This window comes from Etheostoma cragini, chromosome 13 (assembly GCF_013103735.1).
Source record: "Etheostoma cragini isolate CJK2018 chromosome 13, CSU_Ecrag_1.0, whole genome shotgun sequence".
In the NCBI taxonomy this organism is placed as follows: Eukaryota; Metazoa; Chordata; class Actinopteri; order Perciformes; family Percidae; genus Etheostoma; species Etheostoma cragini.
This window is the reverse complement of record NC_048419.1, coordinates 284,467-305,765: the sequence shown is the minus strand read 5'-3', so window position 1 is coordinate 305,765 and position 21,299 is coordinate 284,467. Positions and strand designations below refer to the sequence as shown.

Below are 21,299 nucleotides of genomic sequence, written 5' to 3'. Positions count from 1 at the left end.
GCTGGCATTAGCATTTTATGTCTCATCCTATGACTCACGAGACCCCAGTATGATTTCTCATTAATCACCGTGAATGTGGCCTGGCTTTCACAACAGACATTTCCCAGGGCCCTGCATGCCGGTGCTGTTTCCGGTGGAGGATGGATCCCTCCACACGGGGGGGAGAGAGAGAGACCACATCAGGCACTTTGCTTTAATGAGGATAGCACTGTACACATGCGTTCCCCTGTCATCGCACTAAAGAGCTTGATTGCAGATGCCGACTCTTTCGATTACAAAAAAAACATCTGTGAACATCTGCTTTGGAAATTGAAGCTGGCCTTGGAACGGAACATTGACTTTGTTTTCCATCTTCGTGGGCTAATTAGGACTACCAGATTTACGCAACCCGATCAATATGAAAACAATAACTGCCTTGCTGTTATTTCTCTCGTTTGATAGCAGTGTGGCTCCAGTGTGCCCATTAGCATTACAGAACAGCTAACACCCTGACCTCCACAACATCTTCGCTCCATTTTGCTCCAACATCCCTGGAGATGCTTTTTCCTTTAATCTAGAGAACACACAAGGCTCTATGTGTGTGTGTGTGTGTGTGTGTGTGTGCGCGCGCGCGCATCCCCTCCCTTGGTTCCCCCTCTCTGGCATCCTTGCTGCAGTTAATTAACAGTTATTAGTGTTAGCGCAGAGTACCGGATAAGATGTCACAAATCATCAAGTCTCTCGTTGCAGTTCCAGCAATTAAGAGCTCTGTCGCACCTTCCCTCTCCACAGTCATTTGGTACGCATCCAGGTTCCTTTTCAGACCTGAACGCACTAATCAATTCATTTCTGCTCAGAGATTTTGTCGTCATTATTTCAAGTCTTAACGACATGAGACTCCCAACTCGGCACCTCCCCCGGCATCAAACTCTGTCTGCAAAACAATGCGAAGCTTCACTTTACTCTGAGCTGATAATGTGGAATAATAACTTTAAATACAGTTCTTTTTCCCTCCTGAAAACAAAGGTTTCATTTATACCCAGCAGGCTTCTCTATGCCCAGAGATATACAGTAGATGTACCACTAGAAAAGATTGGCCAGTCAAGTGCCTGTATGGGGAGATGGAGCATCAGATAGTTTTTAGTTGCTATCTTAATGCTGGCATGTGACCAGTGATGTAGTGGAGGCTAAACGCACATAAACGCCGTTTATGCACCTCTCAAAATTCGGAAATGGCGTTTACCCACCTCCAAAGTGCGTTTATCCACCTCTGAATAGCCTGTAGTCCCAAAGCCATTCTAAATTAAGCTTATATTGTTTTAGTTTCATATTGTTATTAGTTTCATAGGTTGTTAAACGTAAGACAAAGTCTATCATATTGCGCTGCATTACTGTCAGTGTTGACCAATCTCTTGCGGTGTTTGGGGTATACCCCCCAACTTCGCCTTCCAGGCCGCGCTGCCTGTAAGGTAATAGGATTGGGCAAAGGTTGGGTGCCTTGAAGTCGACGTTGGGGGCTTAAAACATCAAGCAGGAAGCAGCAGTCTATTCGCCAGTCACACTATCCTACATTAGGCTACATGTCTCATGTAGTTAATGATAAATGGGTTTTAAAAATGGATATCCGTCATTTTTCTAAGCGCCGCCAAGACAGCAGCCCTCCAACTGATGCCAGCAAACGGTGTCGGAAAGAAGCCCAACGTGAGTGAGCTCGGAAAACAGTACTCAACTTCATGTTTTTGAGGTTAATTTGGTTGATGGCAGATTCATGCTACTGACTCAAAAAGCCCCGGCATTGATTAGGTTAGCCTACCCCTTTCAGACAGGAAGTTGCAGGTCACCTAGCTACCTTTTCCCCTTAGTGACATTCAGGATATATTGTCTGATATTAACTGGATATTATTTCATGCATTCTGTGGCCACTGAAAGTTAGTGACAAGAAGCTCCCTTTGCTAGTCAGCTAGCTAACTCGTTGTCTCTCTAGCTGTTCGCAGTTTTGCGGGTACCGTAAACGTTTCTATGGTAACAGCGAGTTGTACCAATCAGAAACGTTGCTGTTACGCATAGGATTGTGGGTAATGTAGTTTTTCTACGTAAGATAGTGGATAATTAATTTTTCTTATAATGTTACAAGGTTGATATCATACAGACTTCAAGCTTCATCAAGAGCAGAAGCTGGGTCAGTGTACCTGGGATGGTTTATACATTATGGCTGATAATCTAAATTCATATGGAGAAAATCAATGCGGTTCTTAATATATATATATATATATATATATATATATATATATATATATTAACTGTAATCACCAACTATTTTGATAATTGATTAGTTGGTTTGAGTAATTTTTTTAAGACAAAAGAAAAAAGGTCTTTGATTCCAGATGTGAATATTTTACAACATTTTTGTTGTCTCTGTTTTGTGATTTAGTAAACTTTATAGATTTCAACCATATAATTCCTTCTTGAGTCTTTTTAACAAGAACTTCAAATAATGTATGGATTGAATACTGATTGTGTGACCTATGAGGGAACAACCAGCGATAAAAGACAACCTATAGCAATGTCATCAGGATACACCGGTAGGCCGTGGCCCCCCTTATCGGTGATCGCGTCGTGGTCCACCTGATCATAGAATTTATAGTTTACCCACCTCTTTTTTGACCACTACACCACTGCATGTGACGTCTGTGCTCTGATCAATTTGTCATCCCTCTAGATGAAACGTAATTACATCCTTCTGAAGTAGAGGGACCTTGAGCTGTGCTTGTTTTTGTTTTCAACACCCAGCACTTGCATGGGCTGTTTTTTATTTGCCGTTTCTTTTCTGGCTGGTACACCCTCTGGCCACTTAATGAAGTGCGGGGCAGTGGAGTGGTGCTCACCGGGGGCAAAGGGGAACCATGTTGAACAAACACGAGTCACTTGATAGCTTAGATGTATTAGAATTAATGCCATTCCTCTTCCGGACTTCTGTGGAGGTTGACACCATAACACCTTAACATTTGTGTTACAAAGCAACTCTGTTTTATGTGATGGATTGCCCAGATTGCCCAAACCCTTCAAAACCGTCCTATTGTTTCAGTCTTAATTAAGACTTATTGGAGCTGGACTGTTCTGGTGTTGGATTGACTTCCCCTAGCCTAAACATCTGAGACCGGATAGGAGGAAAGCAGCTTCAGTACTGTATGATGTTATTGTAAGGTATGCACAGTATGCAGTGGCTTTGTGTGAAGCTTTGCTAACTGCAGGTGGAGTAGTGTAGTATGAGCCCCTCTACTTGTTGTAGAGAGCTATGTGTGTGACACCTGTTGGCACCTGTACTTTAAAAACCATTTTAAAATTAGAAAGAATGATTATTTCCGAACCATTTTCATAGTCATACTTGTTTCTAGGCCGCTTTATGATATTATATGCCTTTCATGTACCTAATCTTAAAACAGTTTCTGGTTGCAGCACATGTATAATTCATTTTTTGTTCAATTGCAGAGTGATAAAACAGAATCAAAGTGATAAAAGAAATTCGATGAGGAAAAAAACCACAGACGCTTTGCAACTTGTTAATTGTTGCAGTGCTGAGGAGTTTGTCCTGAGGGGAATAAAACCATTTCATCCCAAAACAAAGCAAACCGAAGCAGAACACAGACAAAGAAACTTTACAATCAAGATGACAAGCTAAGAAAACCGATTTACATCACTGAATCTGAAAAGGACATACATATTGTGAAAAACTTAGTATGAGTCTAAAAAACAACAACAGGAAATAAAATATAATCTCTAAACATTATGTTCCTGGGAATGTAATTATCGAGTAGGTTAGTATGATGAATAAGGTAATGTAAGTATGGCCACCAAAAAGCCTAATTTCTAATCCAAAAGCATGCTAGGAACAAAGTATGCAATTTACAACATGAACACATCTCCTCCCCCCAGAACCCCCAATTTGTCATCAAAAAATCAAGAAAAGATGACATAGTAACCATAACATTCAATTACACGTAGGTTTGCCCGGTCAACAAGCCCTAACCTGGTCATCTTTATTGATTAAAGCCTTCATTAATCAGTCATATCACTCATATAAGGTTGATTAAAGTGGCTCCAGTGTGTCTGTGTGTGTGTAAGAGAGTGAGATGTGGTTTCTTCCTGCATTAGGATATTCCACAATTCTGTATTTCCCACCTCATCTGGCCCCAGTAGGAGTTGTACATTCACTTGGGCAGCGCTAATGAGTTTACGGCCATTAGCTGTGTATTCAGTGGGTGTTTGAGGTCAAACATTTGATTCTGTTGAAGGGCAGACTGCCAGCTTTGTTCTTGGCTTTTCATGTGGGAGGCAGCCAGCGTCCTCCTTGCTCTTCCACGTCCAAATTCCTCCTCCCCGGGGGGCTGACTTCTGTCAGGTGTCAGCAAAATAATCACAAGTTAACAGTTGTTAGAAATGACACAGGAGCTGCCATCGATCCGCAGTCATGAATCATCAGCCAAATGGAGAGAGAGAGAGAGAGAGAGAGAGAGAGAGAGAGGCTGAGAGAGAGACTGTCGCGGAGGGCCATGGCTCATGAAGTGACCGGACTGGGCCGTTGTATCTACCTGGTTTTCATTAAAGCTGAGATAAAGATGAGATCAGGGAAGTGCTGGAGACATCCACCTTCAAGTTCTGATCTAGGCTGAGGGGAAAATAAGCTTTTAGCATCCTAGCAATACAAAATTAGACAATACCGGCTGCACCTATACAAAATAAGGCTTTAGAGAATAGATTGTATATCCCTTATATACACTATGTAGATACACTGTAGCAGGAACACTGATAGTAGGATATAATGCAATCCAACACCAGGCAGGATGTGTCTGTGATGGCTGGTTCTGCTGTGATCTGAGATGTTGTAGCTGCAGTCTGGTGGCATGGTTATTATCCAAACAGCCGTTCTCTGTTTGGGAAAAGCGAAAACCGTTAATCATGAAGTAACGCCGGCTGGGGTGGGCTTCAAATACATGACCCCTTGGCCAGGATCACATCCCCCCATCAGCCCTGCAGTCCTGCCAGCTTCTAACTGGCATTTCACTCAACTTATCTGGACATGATGGGGGCTTGTTTTATGACAATGAAAACCACCATGCTGTCTTCACCATTTCATATATTGTCAGTCCATATCACTGAAGGCCTTATCAGAAGTTGTCTGGACAAGCCCAAATATCAGTGTCAAAACCTCCGCCAATTCCTCTAACTTTTTTTCCCCATTATTGGACAAATGTGGACCAAAAGTGTAAATAAATGTACTGCATTTTGTGTGTTTTAGTGCACTGTGCAAATTTTGAGTTGTCATAACTTAGGCATTAAACTTAAGTAAGATAAACCTTTATTGTTCCCTGGAGCTGAAATTTCGGTATAATTCGGTTAAAATGAATAGTAAATTCTCAGTGGAAAATTGTAACTCTAAATGATGAGTTGAATAGTGGGGTGAAAAGATTATTTTACTGCAGACTTTAAGTAGAAATAATTTGGCTTTTTAGTGTTGCAAGCTGAATTTGTTAATTTCAAACTACAGCATTCTAGTCAATTTTACTCAAACAGATTAGTTTCTTCGTTAAAATTTACTTAGATTCTTTAAGGCGATCAGTTGCTTTAAACGTAAACAGCACAGATCAGTTAGTGCTTCTGATGAGGCGAAACCGCCACCCGAAGGCATCACGCACTTCGGCAGCTCTTATTTGTTTGCCAACACAGACCTTTAACATGTTGAATGCAGCCTAGCCGACCTCTTGCTCTGCTCTCCCTCTCCAGCTATGGCTACAAAGGAAACACATTGCTCATATAAAGCTCTCGGACACTCGCCTCCACATGCCCCATAATAATAATTTCAAACGTGAAACCTGGAAGTTGCTCACTGCATTGTATATTTCCCAGTAGGAATCGTAATTTCTAAAATCCTAAATGGTCTTCTTTGTGAAATCTACTGTGCCCATTGCTGCCCATAAAGCGTACATCTTTATTTCCAGACTAGTTCAAATGAAAGACGAGGTCAAGTGCATACTGAGAGTTATTCATGCAATCAAATGAGTATTCTCTTGGAAGGACGGGGCATTAGAGCCACTGAGTGTGTTGCATTAAGGAGGTGGAGAGTGATGAGTGATGAAGTCTAGATGGTGGATGCACAGATCTGTCCCATGATCAGCGGTTATGACTGGAGCTGGCAGTTTGAGCTGCAGGTCACCTCCATCTTTCTCTCTCTGAGTAACATGAGCTCATAAAGACACAGCAGTGGCCCTCAAAGGGGCACACACGGCATGTTGAAAATGTACTACAATCTTCCAGTGCAATATAGACCTCATTATATGGATTCTTTGATAAGCCACCCTGTCTTTTCCATGTAGAATACACGAACACTAGGTTTATTGTCTGTTAGTTACTTTTAATCTCTGTAAACAGTGGGCTGATCCCGATATCAGAGGTGTTCTGGTTTCTGTTTGTAGTCCGTTTGTAATCCCGTTAGTACTGACCAATCACGTTTGAGCAGGCTTTTGTTGCATGCTGGTAAACAGTCTGTGTGGAGAGCAAAAGAGGTGGAACGCATTGGATGAAATTCAATCTCAGAACCCATTGGCTATCGTCCTGGCGATACAAATCAGCTTTTTACTAGCTTTTTTAGAGATTAGCTGAAATGCCATCTGGACCTCAAACACCTAGAAATAGTTTTGACTTGGACACTTGTAAACAATCTAACACACATTCTATCCCAGTAAGACAAAGAAAACCCCAAATTTCTTAAGATCCTACCTGGATTGATACACTATACAGTATGTGCACAACAGCCAAATGTGGTTCTAAAAGGGGTGTTCAGCTCTGCCCCCCTCAGCCTGTTGGGGCTCATGGCTGAAGATGGATGAGTTCATTTGAAATGCTCTTTCTCGGTCTGTCTGTCTCCGATGAAGGTCTAATCACAGAGTTAGGCAGACACTGTGGGAGCGGTTTCATTTTCCCCTCCTTACAACAGGCCCTGGAGATTCACCAAGCTTCAAAGCTGCTTGATTGCATTATCAGGCATTTGGTATAAGACAGGTGTAATCTGTGCCATGTAACAGTGGAGCCGGCCAGCATTTCAGCACTGGGCCGGATGGGGGGAGAGGGGACATGGGTATCAGGTCTTGGCTTGATCTACTCCCTGTGCAGATTCTACTGTTATTTACTAAATCTACTACATTGGAGATAGCTCTGAATTGACATTTAGTTAACTGGTCTTGTAGAATCATTATTGTGCTCGTACAGCTTGTTTCCCTGCTGTCCATAACATGTATGGCTAACATAATGTTCTATTAGTCCTATTGAGTTATGTAATGAGGTTACATACAAGCATCTGTAGATGACTTTTCTCACTATTTAGAGTAATTGTTACAAGTAGGGCTGCACAATATAAGAAAAAATGCCACAACGTTGTTGAATGTAGTGATAACAATATTACTTTTGATAAACAGATATTAAAATGGACTCAGTTCTGCCTTTTTTCTGCTTTCAGAATATTGCTAAAACAAAACAAATTGCTTGTAGAATTGAAAATCTGAACGGAAATCATTTTCAACATTCCTCTTCTGAAAAAATGTAACATTGAACTGAACACAACATGCACCATTTTAAAAAAGAATGATAGTTACATTTTAGAGTGCAGTTTTCTACAGATTATCTTTTTCTACTACCAAAAATATTCCTTTGTGTCTTTCACAATGTGCAAGTTGATATCGCGATGACGATAACATCGCCGATTTATTGCGCCGCCCTAGTTACAAGCCCTCGCTTCGTCTCGGAGCGCTTTATGTGTTCTGAAAGGTCAAACTCTAGCAATCCCTGTTTATCACTGTGACAATCATTATGAAGATCGGCTGCGGTTAAAGAGCTATAAAAGAATTGTAATTATCACCATTTTAGAAACGGTCATTATGGGCATCATTAGCATCCATCATTATGTTTAAGTGGGGCCACGGTCCACTAAACGGGTGTCCATCCTGCTCTTTTCATCTGCTCTTTTCCATCGCTTTCTCAGTGCAGTGAGAGGACATCAGGGCCGATTTAAACAGGGGTGTCTGGTCTGCTGTTCCCACAGGCCAACCACTCCTTCATCCATTTTTAAACAGGTCTCACAAAAGCCCTTCACCCTGCTGTGGTTCAAATCAGTTTGGAAGGAGATCCCAGGTGTTGATAGTAGAATATGAGCCTTTTTCTTCTTTTGTCAGCGAAGTATAAAAGTATGGATGGGATGTGAATTGGTAGAATAAGGGTTGAAGGACAGTTCACAGCTTGTCTAAGGAAACAAAAGAAGTACAGCTTAATTGAAATGAAAGAGAACTGAGCAAAGTAGGTTACATTCAACAATCCCTGCAGATAGACATCCAACTTGGTATTCACACTTTTCACAAGACAGCACAGCTTCAACCACAAGCCGGCTAATGTTTGTATTCAGCAGTGTAACCGTGGAGTCGTGCACGACGTCTTAACCACAGCTTTCCTGTGGATGAATTAGTAATGCTAAAAGATTCCATTTCATCTGTCTAAATGCAGTATGCCACGCTCAACCCGGTTAATATAAGGAGCCACTTAATCTTTCATGGCCACGCCAAGTGTAGCCTTCAATTTAACATGTGCTTTTAATACTGAGAGTGCTAAATTGCTTTGTAATGTCCAGGTACATGGTGGTTTCAGAGTAACTTGTGAAAAATGCGTCAGCAGAATGCAGAGCAAATATGATCCAATGTATCTTTTTTTAAGGTAACAGAACAAAGCAACACCACCGCAAAGAGGAGCGAAACCAATATGTTGTTTTGACAGATCTGTCACCTCAGGGGTCTCAGGAGGAAACCTCCCGCAGGCAGACAATGTCCGTGTTTGTGATAGTGTAATTAATTGCGTATCACATGTGTCAGTTGTGTATATTTTCAGTGCTACTGTACATGCCGATCGACAGCCTGTGGCTCTACATAGGAGAACCCGCTGGTTGGTCTGTCATGTATGTGCTTTAGGTGTGCCCCTCCACGTGTGAAGTCCTGGGCATTGTCAGGTGTTATTGTGCCTGGAGCGATAGTGGATGACAAGTGTTTGCAGGCTTCTCTGGCCCTGTTAGATTCCCCTGCAGACCAGAGGCTTTAGTGGAATCAGAGTCTGGATTCCATCGAGCGTGACTAAAAGACGCTCCTCTAATATCCCTGGTCAGAGAGTCAGTGAACTCACTCCAAATGGTTTCCTCAGTGCCAGACAGCCAACCGCCCCCTGTTAACACGTAACAATCTGGCCATCGGAGCAGACTAATCAGTAGGCAGCAGAGGAAAACACAGCCAGGTCTGCTTCTGTTAACAGTGCCATTCAAAAACCTTGTTGTCGAAGCTTGCAAACAGGCTTTCAAATGACGACACAATAAAAACCCATCGTAAGAAAATGGATCTTTATTGGTATCCAATCCAGGCAGCAATCCGTTTAGAAAAGCAGAGAGGGAGTTAGAAGCTTGATATGATGTCTTTCTACGTGCAAAGTTTGTGTACGCACATAAATAACATGCTGAATTATTTCAACTAATCAGTCTAAGTACAGTGGGAGTAAGGGGTTGCTGTTTAACTGTGGACTTTAGAGTGTGTTAAACATTTTAACATGGAGCCTAAAGCATTTCATTTGCCTAAAGTTGTCTGATCAATGTGGACCACAGTATTGTTCTTTCAGCCAAAGTGAATTAAAAACTTTATTATAAAACAAACTGTTTAGCCATATGTCAGTGGACCCAGCAAAGGCTGAGCCACAGCGCAGTTTCCTTCAGGGAATGGTGTGTGTATGTGTGTGTGTGTGTGTGTGTGTGTGTGTGTGGTGCTGCTGCAGCTTTCTCTCTGGATAAGCAACACAGCCAGTCCCTGTTGCTAGTGCAAATCCTCTTACAGGCTGTGTGCGTTAGTGAGTGTGTGTCAGCAAGAGACATAGGGACAGAGAGAGACAGCCAGCTGTCCCAGATCATCGTGAAGCTTGGTGTTGGTAAACACACTACATGATAAGCCCAGCTGAGACAGGCACTGATGATTGGGCTTAGCGCTGGCTGTGGCCCGGGTGGCCCCTAATAGTCCCCAGGGGCCCTGCCTGACACCAGGCCACAAACACAAACTCACACACATGCTGAAACATCAGATCTAAGTCCACCTCTCACTTTCGACACACAAACACTGGCAACTCTTTATGCCTGTCCTGATGATGCTTTAATTGCAAAAAGATAATCTTAAGGTGGACCATTTAGCACAATTACATAAACACAAACCACACACCCGTTCACAAAGAATAACAAACACTTCCAGAGAGAGAACACCCTCTATCTGCGCCCTGGGAGCCTGGGTCCACGCAAATAACCCCACGGTGAATATGCTGTTGTCAGGCAGCCAGCGGGGCAGCCTTACAATGTGCACATTTAGGACCCAGAGTTTATGGAGGAAAGCGTGGAATGTGTCCTGCGGGCGGATGCAGGCCGCTCTCAAAGGCATCTCTATTAGAAGCAGACAAGCGGGGCCTTATGTCATGGTCATCAGCCTCAGAGACACATTTCCAGACTGGTGCCCTGCACCATGCCAGCATGCGCCCTCGTGGAAATCTACTGGCCCACGCTGCGCTCCGCTTCACTGCTAGAAACACACATCGTTCTGCTGATTTGAGAACCGGGATTGTAGCGTCAGGAGTGCTTCAGTGAGATCCTAAGAGGGTTTCTCTGTGATGCCTTGGCGATAATCAACAGAAATAAGGGTGGCGAGCTGTTATGTTCTTTCATTCATACAGGGCTCCACAGTGCGAGCATTTCACTCGCATTTGCAATTCAGGAGCACATACGCATGTGAATTATTGGTGGGTGAATAGATCTGATATATTGGAATATAATTTTATGCTTATATAGAGATATTTTAGTAACTTATTTATGCATTGTAAGTAGGCCGTATTTACTTGCAAGGAAAAACACATTTGATACATTTTCATTGTGCCTCTAAAGTTCTTTATGCACTACCTACATTTTTCAACATAGTTCACAAATGCTCCTCTGGAGAAAAAAGTTAGCTCCAGCCTTGTGATATCATTGCTCTGTTCCTGTGACATCTTGTAACGTCTTCTGTCAAACCTGGTTTACTTTAACTGAGGCTGGGTACCAGCAGCGAGATCCGGGGCCAAACATGACAGCTACACTCAGGTCTGATTGCACCCGGTGGCCTTTTTATCGATAGTGACAGATAAAGAGCCCTGTGATCTTGTGAAGCACCAGGCACGAGCGATGATTGCCATCCCTGCTGATAAGGCCGCATGCTAATCATTGTGAACATCATGTTGTGGCTTTGACACACTTAGGCTTATCTGTAATTGGTGTAATTGTTACTAGCGTTTAACGAGATCGTCTTGCAGATATGTAGAGAGCCAAAAGGGCCCAAGTATGGGAGAGGCTCCCTCAGATCTGCCTCGCTGATGGGGGCATTAGATCGACACTAACTCCTCTCGCTGTGCTATTAATGAAAGGCAGCCGCAAGCCAGAGCGCAAATATGATAAAAGGGAGAGGAGGGCGTCATGAAATATTTAAATATACACAGCTTCAAAGTGGAAGAGGCCTCCCGTTCTTCTCAACAGACAGACCCCCTGTGGGCCAGTCATGGCCCCAGTCTCTGGCCCTCAACCAGTTCCACATGTAGGTTACAAACCACCAGCTCACTTTTCTGCTGCATGGACTCGGCCAAGGGAAAGGAGTGGACTCACAGATGTCTCCAAGCACGGCACTCACAGTGTGTCCATGTGAGTGCTGTGTTGGAGACGGGAGCAATTTCAGTCAGTCTTCCTCTAGTGCTACACAGAGGGGGAGATGAGAAACAGAGGGGCAACGAGGTCGGGGTGGATTTCCCAGCACTGTCTCAGTGGAGTTGGACATGTTAAAACACTGTTGCATGATAGACACTCAGATCCCGACAGCACAAATGCTCACACATACAAGCTTCTCCAACCACAACCATAAAGCCCCCTTTCACACAAAGATACTCAAAGTATGGAAGGCTCCTGGCATTTGGCTTTTTTTGCAGAGCGTGAACCTCTTTTGAGCACAGCTCGGATCACCTGTCAACTGAAAACCAAATCACCACCTCTATTTTCATCGAGATGGGTCGCTGGTCCTCTCCCTCACTTGTGACGGGCCAAGCATCTCATGTTCGCCTTGTGTAATTTTTTGTCTCAGAGTGACCTAAACTGCCCATTTCTCTCCCTCCTATCGTTCGGCCCCCCAACAGGGAAGCTACTGTGCAGAACAACGACCTTAATTAGCTCAGGTCTTGCAAAATGCAATTAGAAACCCCTCAATGGCCAGAGGGGCCATGGATGAGAAGGAGGGAGACGGACAGCGGCAAAAAGGGAAGGCTGGGGTGGGCGGGTAGAGACCGCCCTGCTGAGTCTGTCACCCTGCTAGCTTTTGATGTTCGTGGACCATCTTGTGTCCCCCCAGAGAGCTTATGATCAGGCCCTCACTCCGGAGCTGTTGAACACAGAGAGAGCCTGGGAGAGGCTTGTTTGAGTGAAGTGTGGGGGGTGCGGGTGGGTGACTAGGGCTGTCTCCGTTGGTGCCTGACAGAATGGTCTTGACGGAGCGTTTCAGAGGCCTAATACTCCTCCAGCCTGGCGAATCGCTCGGGGGGTCTGGAGAGGGTCAGACAGGTTTTAATACAATGCCTTAGTGGTGATTTCCTCAGTGCTTTCCTGTACTCAATTCTTTTAAAAAACACAGCAGGCTGTTTCTCTCCCCTCCCTGTTTGGTTCCTTCCCCCTCTTCGTCTTGTCTGTCTCTCCCTGTCTCCTCCTGTTTTGTTTTCTTCTCCCACTCTCTTACTCTATAGTTCTTCCTACTTTATCTCCCTGCCTCCCCTTGTCTCCACGCTCCCATTGCGCCACTAAGAAGAAAGAAACAAAAAGGGAAAATATTATCCCTGCCAGCGCAGTTGCTCTTGCTTAGTATTAAGTCGAGGCCTCATGGGGGGTTCCAGTGCCACGGCTCTTTGGTTGTAGATGTCTGCTGGGTCTCCGCAAATATAAAGAAATGCAGATTAGGGAGAAAAATTAAAGCTGGGGGTTCGTCATGCGGCGGGTTAGGAATGTTTTGTCTGTCTGGGATATGGCTCCACTGCAAAGCTTCAGAGAGAAAATTGGGGTCAAATTAAAAGAGGTTTATAATCCTCCTTTTTGCCTTTGAGTTCAAATGACACTGCAGCTTGTTGAGGTTATTTCAAATAAGCCTATCAATGCATTTGTATAACAAGCATCACTGAATCTGGTTTACATGGACAGTGATATAATATAGAGAAGAAAGTTAACGTCACAAACAAATGATCTCTTTAAATACAGCACGCCTACATTCAGACTTCACATGCCTGGTTCAAAGGCTGAGACAATTGATTTTCTCATTCCTTTAAATCTCAGTGTAAACACTAAGTGACCTCTAAGAAGAAAGCCTTTAAAATAATTTGACTTTGGATTTGGGAATATGTAATTATATTCACGTTGATTAAAAAGGTTATAGGTAAAACATGCATTGCGTGCGTTCGCGTGTGTTTTGAGGCGGGGAGCACATGTGCTCCTTTCTGTTGGAAGGAGAGGGAGTGATTGACTGCTCTGAAATTATCCACAGCATTGCAGTCCACAGCCCACATTCCACAGCAATGTCTGTAATTTAGGCAAAGGGTCTCCATTTCTCTTGTGACTGGGCAGAGTAGTGGCGAGGGGGTGTGTGTGTTGGGGCTGGGGGGGGGTTGCATTTGGGATGTAACTAAAGCATTTGAGCCAGGGAAGGTTAAACCAATTTTCTTGTCTGCATTGTTTTCCAAAGTGAATCCCACGGCAGCGGCATTCGACGGATGGCCAGTGAAGTAGGTCTGTTCCCGCTGACAGGCCAGTTATTTATGCGCCCACGATGTCAACTGGATCTGATTATTGCCCACCAGATCCAGATAATGCCTGCCATTGATCAGGCCATTTATCTAGAACGTCTATGGCCCCGGCCTGCTTTCAGAAACCAGGGGGAGATGAGCAGATAACATAGTCTCTGCAGGCTTTTAACAACCGGAAGGAGTACTTTCCCGCTGCTTCCCCGGCTGACATATGATGTGAGATTCATATCTCTCGGCTCAGGAAGCTTTATTATAACAGAAAGGATCTGCTTTTAGAGGTATCGTCATCGGATCAGATAGACGCTTTCATCCCTGCGACCGTCGATCTTTCAAAATGTTCCCAGAATGCCAATCACTTCCTGTGTGCTAAGCACTGGGTGAAATGAGTGGGCAGAGATATGCAAAGTAGAGATTCATATTTGCCATTGTTATTTACAGGTTTAATATTGAAAAGCATGTATGCGGCCTTGTTGATGGAAATTCTCAAGTCCTTAAATCTCTCATTCTCTGTCAGGATATTTGATGGATGCCATTTAAATGAAACCACTGTCAGCTTTTCCAAAGGTTTTTCCACTTTTGGCATGCTATGATGTCCCAGTTTGTGTAATGGTTTTTAATGCTGGGTACATTTGTCTTTGTCTCTGTGTGTGTGTGTGTGTGTGTGTAAGTTTGTGTGTGTTTGCATGCACAGCCGTGTGTCATCCCCACATTAATACTAGCATTGAGTGACAGATTAATTTATGTCTGGCTACGTGTCTGAGGAATTGGGAAGAAAGGGCCTGTCAGTGCTGCTCGTTGGGAGGGGGGAGAGATTAGAGCCATTTGTCATTGACAAGCCAGTGCAGGCTCTGAGAGATAAGGTTGGATGTAATGACTGTAAAAAATCAAAAAAATAATTTCAAAAAACATCCTCAAAATAAAAAAAACTCACTCCGCCCTCGAAAGGCTCTGAGAGAAGTTGGCATTTTCCATGTGTGTGGGTTCTTGTGTGTGCAATTAGAAATATTTCATAGTTCTTAGATTGCACTGCAACATTTTGCACGTTTTCAGCAACGGAGGGTGTGATCCAATCCCAAGCCCTCTGAGAAGATTTAAATCTATACGAAACAGCTTTTATGTCCTTTAAACTCTGTTTTTTTTTATTAGGCATATTTTGTGAATTCCAATAGTCCGAGGCCCTTCACCATGACTCACCATGATGCTTGGTACACACATCCTTGTTCCCCTCGGTACCCTGTAGTACTGGCTCAGTGAAATACCCCCCCACCTGAGACGACCGCTGTTCACCACCACGACAACACTGGTCAGTGTCATTCAGAACCAGGCACACGTAATAAGAGCTTTTAACATATTACATTGCCACTACTCATGTTACACTTACCAGTAATATTTGAAACAAGGCTAGATTTGGCATAATGGCAGGAAGGCTCATAAAAGCCAGCCAGTCCCCTGTGATTGTAATCGAGGAGAGAGTTCCTGTAAAATTAAACCATGGCTGTGTGGGGAGAGACAAACATGCCTCTGGTCTCTTTGAAGTGGAGAATCAGCGTCCAAAAAAAGAATAAAAGATGACAAAATGTCAGTGTGAGGCTGATGGTCTATAGACAGAATTTACGTGCCCAGACAGCAATTACTGAGATACATAGCACGCATCAAGACATGGCGTTTGATCTCGCTGCTTCATTCTCTTGCACAGACGATGCTTTTCCACGAGAAGCTGTGCAGCGTTCTCTCTCTTTTTTTATGAGTTCATCTCTGTCATCGGTGCATTTGAATAAAAAATAATGTGCTGTGAGAGATCCGGACGCTGATTGTTTGGCAGTGGGGCTGTAATTCCAGACTTGTGGTTCTCTCAAATCTGATAATGACCATTTAAAATGGAGAACAGCGGCTCGTTTATAGCTGCTCTTGCACAGGCCCCTGACAACGACTGGTAGCCATTTTCCGGTACTCGTATAAATACATACAGTATCTTGAAGCCAGCCATGTCGTGCTTTTGAAGCCGCACCACGACGAGCTCTTAATGTTTCATCACAATCACCGCTTCCAAATATAAGAATCCCTTTGATCTAATTACATGTAGCCACAGTTGGTACATTTGCAACTAATTTTAGACATGATCTACTGCGTTTCGGTTGCATGAACCTTGGCACTCTACATAATGTAGTTATCAGAGATGTTTTCCCACAGCCTATGAGCAACAGAGGTTAGGTACTTTATTATTTGAAGTTGTTCGATCCACAATGCATACATCTGTGAAACATCCAAGTTGATCCATGGTGATGCAGGCTCTCTTGTGACCACCACCTTTATCCTCTGTACTTGAACCAAGTGCCACCTGAGGCCAATCCCTCCCACCCCCTAATGGTACTTCAACCAGCCTGAGCATCTGACTGCAGTTTGGAGGAAAGTGCTGTTGTGTTCATGTGTGAGGATTTGTTTGCCACTCTGGATCACAGGTGACTGTGTATCCCATTTCCCATGACTTCAAGTTTGTATGGCCCTCCCCAGCCCACCAGCGGACCCTCGGTCTCTCTGTTACCGAGGGACGGATTAGCTGTGAGCTAAGTCTGTTTCCTGCTCTGTGGTTGCTTGGGTTGAACTGTCAAATAAGGACTTTGCATTGTACAACCATTGACCACCTCCAAGATAGTGGGTTAATGATCAGAAGAAAAAAACTATAGTATGCGAGGGTTTGCACTATTAAGAGGATTTTTCAGGAATGTCCAGCATTGGATCAGGCCCAATATGAGAGATCGAGGCAAAGAACGATGGCACTGTTGCTTCCCGGGTTAATGTTACTTTCAGACCTGCAGTGTGAATCTTAACAGGATAGTGTTCCTCCTTAAATATGTGGGATCCCTTTTAAATACACACTCTATGGCATTAATACTGGGAAACAACTGGTAGGAGGCCCCTTAGAGCAAGACGCTGAGCCCTGCCAGGTCCTGCACAGCTGTTTTTGTGACCCTGGGTGGGAAAACTAAGAAAAAAAAAATCTTGGTAAAGTGATCACAAAATTATAAACGTGGTAGTCATGATTTGTGTCAGTGGTCAGGGGACGTGGCTTGGTCTTTCAGGGTGGGCCACAGGGAGCTTGAAGCTCAAATTGAAAGCTGAATGACCCAAAGTGTGTTTATGTTACCAGCTGACCTCCCTTCAGGCCAGTGCAGTGGGAGTTGATCCAACAGGAAGACCGGTCTGTGGGCTGCGAGGTGCATGCTGCTCATAGGAGCGTTTTGTACCCTCTCTCTCTCTCTCTCTCTCTCTCTTACTCTCCCTCTCTCCCTCCCGCCTCTGTCTCTGTCTCGGTCTCTCTCTCTCACTGCTCTCACTCTCCCTCTGTCTCTCTCTCTCTCACTCTCCCTCTGTCTCTCTCTCTCTCACTCTCCCTCCCGCCTCTCTCTGTCTCGGTCTTTCTCTCTCACTCTCTCACTCTCCCTCTGTCTCTCTCTCACTCTCTCACTCTCCCTCTGTCTCTCTCTCTCTCACTCTCTCACTCTCCCTCCTGTCTCTGTCTCTCTCTCTCTGTCTCTCTTTGTCTCTCTCTCTTTCACTCTCCCTCTCTCCCTCCCGCCTCTGTCTCTCTCTCTCTCTGTCTGTCTCTCTGTCTCTCTGTCTCTCTTTCTCTTCCTCTTATCTGGCTCTGGTGCGCTGCTGTCTCTCCTTTTGCGCGCCATTTACGCATAAGGTAAAAGCCCAGATGTGCGCCTCTGCAGCCGAGCTCCAAGCTGTCCAGAACCCCAAACCCCTGCGTCTTCTGAAGAAGCTTGACTGATGTTGAATTCAAGTCCGCCTGGAAATCAGGAAGTGGGAGGACCCGACCGTGAATCCAGCAGCAGCAGCAGCTCTCAGGCAGCCAGTCGCTGGATGAATGGGAGTTTGTCTGGTCCCTGGTAGCGGTTGGGGAGAGGCTCTTGTGTACCCACGATCCGGGATCCTTCAGAGAGAGCCCGGGAGACTGGCTCTGCAGCTGACCACGCATCGACAGCGGTCTAATACCTTGTAAAGTTCTGCTCACTGCCTCGTCTCTGCCCTACAGAGGAAACTGGTCGTGCGCTTTGTTGGATTGGTTCGCTCCGTCGGACGCAGCCCCCCTCCCTCCCTCTCTCTCTCTCTCTCTCTCTCTCTGCGCGCCTACACACAGACCCCCCCCCGCCCCGGATCCTCTTGGTTGACGGATATTTCCGACAGGAGAATATTCGTGCACAAAATCACATTGTGTCCCGAGGAAGGAAAGCAAGGTGGATCCAGGGATTTCTCGTGTCCGTCGCCGCCTCCGTGCTGTGCAGAAGCTCTCCGTGGCGAGACACATGGTTCCCTTTGTCCACAAGGCGCGGTAGCCGTGTGGTCGGCTTTGGATTTTTATTTCTTCTTCTTGGAAAGGCTTTTTCTCTCTCCGCATGGCTGTGCTCAGATCAAACGGAGTAGATTCGCCGCCTCTTGTGTGGATTATCTGATTTGGAGAGCAGAATGTGAGACGCGGCCATATTTACCAGACCGAGAAAGTAATATCCGACTGATTTGCCTTCTCGCTAACCTTGCCACATCAAAGGTATGTGCGCCGGCTCCGAGGCGCTTATGATATTCATATTTGTGTGTGATCGTGAGCAGAATGGTCCGGATGAGAACCATGTCCTCTCTCATGCCGTTTCCATTGTTGACATGCTGTCAGTGTTACAGTAGTGAGTGACTCTGCTCCATGATAACAATAAGACAACATGCGTTTAAAGGTCCATTAGCACTTTTTCTTGTGTATTTTTGTTATTACAATACTTGCAGCGTTACTAACAGACAGACGTCGAGTCTCATACTCAGCTGTCACTGGACAAGGAAACGGAACCCTGCTACCCCTTACACACATCTTTGGTTGTTCCCAATTTAGCAGTAAAACCCATATCCGAGGTGAGGACGTGTAGAAATGAAGGTGTTGTTCTGGTTCTGTCCTCACTTTGTAATACATGAAGCTCTCACTTCCACCTCGTTAAAGATATCGAATGCTTTCACCTATGTGAGCCTTTGTTGTTCCGGTCTCAGTCCCACCACGGCTCCGTGGGCGCTGCTGTCACGGAGCAACAGCGCCACCACGTGGCCGCTTGGTCGGAGCATGACGCTCAGCTTCCCCACTAAGGCTGGAGATCATGTTGATCATGTCGGCCACGACAGGATGCCGACACTGGCTGTGGCTCGGCTTCAGAGGAAACACATTTTGATCTTGAAGATTGTTAAAATTGAGAGTACAGATCATCAGATATAGTCATATTTAAACCACATCATAAATCTTATCAAGGGGAATTCAGGATTAAGGTTTACCCTTAAAAGGAAAGTTTGGTTATGTAAGTGTAATAATTATTTACCATAACCTAATACTATGTCTCAGTCAGCGTCGTTGCTCTGGACTGTCCCCAGACGGGCTACCTAGCAGCGGGGTTGGACATTCTGCTGGAAAAGGATATAGTACTGTGTTGTATTTTTAATTCCAATCTCTTCTTTTCCAGGTCTCCGATGCCAGCTCAGAGAAATTTTTCAGCACAGCTGCAGTTAAAGGTACAGACATTTTTACCTTTTACCGTGCTAAAATGTCAAAATAACAGTGCAGGTGTGTAGATATTCCCCTGGTGGTACTACCATGTTGAAACTGTACAGTGGTCAAGATAATGCAACAGCAATAAAACATCACACCCCCCAACCTGATTTACCCAAAGTGCACTATATCATATATATATATATATATATTTCTTGACAAGCAGACGTGAAAATCTCTTTGCCAGTGTTTGATGAGATGGACTCATTAAAATGTGCAGACTCAGAAGGTCATTTGGGCTGCTGGTGTTGCAATGCGTGAGATGTTTTGGTGGCAGCCAGATGAGGGGGAGGATGTCCTAATGCTGCAGGGACTGAAGTAAGTGCAGGAGAGGCATCTGTTTATGGCCTCAGTGTGCCAACACCACATGTGACCTCATTATCAAGTCACTAATTTGCTGTTAAAAGCAGCCCCATTTTCTCGGCTTGGGGATAATGGAGGTGCCCCGCGTGAATGGACATTCCTCTCTAATGGGGGTGAGTTACCATACAGGGCAAGAGGGAGGCTCGCAGACGAGGGTTCTGATCCCTTCAGGGCTGTGGCAGGAACAGGGACGACGACGATGATGATGAGAGGGTCCCCCCCCCCCCCCCCCCCCCCCCCCCCCCCCCCCCCCCCCCCCCCCCCCCCCCCCCCCCCCCCCCCCCCCCCCCCCCCCCCCCCCCCCCCCCCCCTCGTCCTCGTAGCCCTGCACTCTCCGCCACACAGACCTCCAAACACATTTCCCACATTCTGGCCTTTGATTCCACCAGGGCTTGATTTGTGGCGTCCATTGGGAGCGCTCAATGGCCATGCTTGACAGGGAGGTTTCCTTTTGAACGCGCTTCTCTGTGGACTGATTTGGTTCCCTTGAAAGGATTAAGGCCCCTTTTGTGCAGCCTAAATCAACAGAGGGCCCCCCTCTCCCGCCTTCTATGAAAGGACCTGACTGGGGAAACGGTACACAAAATACGCTTTCTCTCTGCTGCATGATAGTCCACTCTCTTGGCCCCTATTCCCATTTAAATAGCCCCTCTTTTCTTTCCTTTTACCATCTCTGTCCCCTCCTCCTCTCCTGCCATATGCTAATGCTTGCCGCTAATGCTAAAGGGCAGTAAAAGAATCCAGGTGCAGGGAGAACCAGGACCACTGGTATTTTAATGGAGTGGTGTTGAGATTTAAAGAGTCGGGTGGGTTTTTGTTGGAGGGGTTTACTATAAGTCCAATGCAACCAAATCGCAGTACAAGCAACAGCACCAACACATATGGGGAGAGAGGCTCATTTATGGGACGAGGAGTGTCAATATTTGCCAAAAGGCATGTGCAAAAAGACTTTTTTACTTTCTTGTAGCTACACAGAAAGGGCTCTTAGTGCTGAAGGGTTCGGCCCGGGAGGAGACAGCCGTGACAGCCAGACAGCCCCTCACAAAGCAACCGCTGGTGTATGTAGCAGTGGCTGCTGTCCACATCAGTGGAATTGTAACCTTGACGTGATGTTAATCCAAAGTCCGCAGGGGTGGAAAATCTAAAGACACAATTCAGAATAATGTCATAAACATGCCAAATATCAAATGCTGGGAAAACAAAGGTTTTTGATGAATAAATCAGGCTTTATTGTTTGCATATAAATATACAAAACATCTTGGTATTTATATGACAGAAAGTATGTTATTCTTGGTAGATGAGCCAAAAACTTCATTCAGGTTATATTCTTCTTCTTTTTCTTCTTATTAATAATAACATTAAGACACATGAATATACCTTAAGGCTAGGGATGTCCCGATCAGCATTTTAGGCCTCCGATCCTTATCCGATCTTTTAACCTCAAATCCGATCCGATTTCGAG

At 44.9% G+C, this 21,299-nt stretch overlaps 1 protein-coding gene and 1 long non-coding RNA gene across 2 annotated transcripts in view; one reads left to right on the top strand and one right to left on the bottom strand.

Annotated features, from left to right (window-relative positions):
• The window catches only part of auts2a (activator of transcription and developmental regulator AUTS2 a), a 288,031-nt gene that overhangs the window by 238,634 nt on the left and 28,098 nt on the right, over nucleotides 1-21,299 (top strand). Inside the window, exon 6 of the mRNA XM_034890751.1 lies at nucleotides 19,389-19,437. Within this exon, the coding sequence (XP_034746642.1) occupies nucleotides 19,389-19,437 (49 nt within the window). The remainder of the gene's footprint in view (nucleotides 1-19,388; nucleotides 19,438-21,299) is intronic.
• Nucleotides 1,926-6,582, bottom strand: LOC117954971. The gene is made up of 3 exons (XR_004658930.1): nucleotides 6,473-6,582; nucleotides 5,549-5,558; nucleotides 1,926-1,939 (listed from the first exon to the last, which is right to left on the bottom strand). It is a non-coding gene; the product is annotated as an uncharacterized LOC117954971 (long non-coding RNA).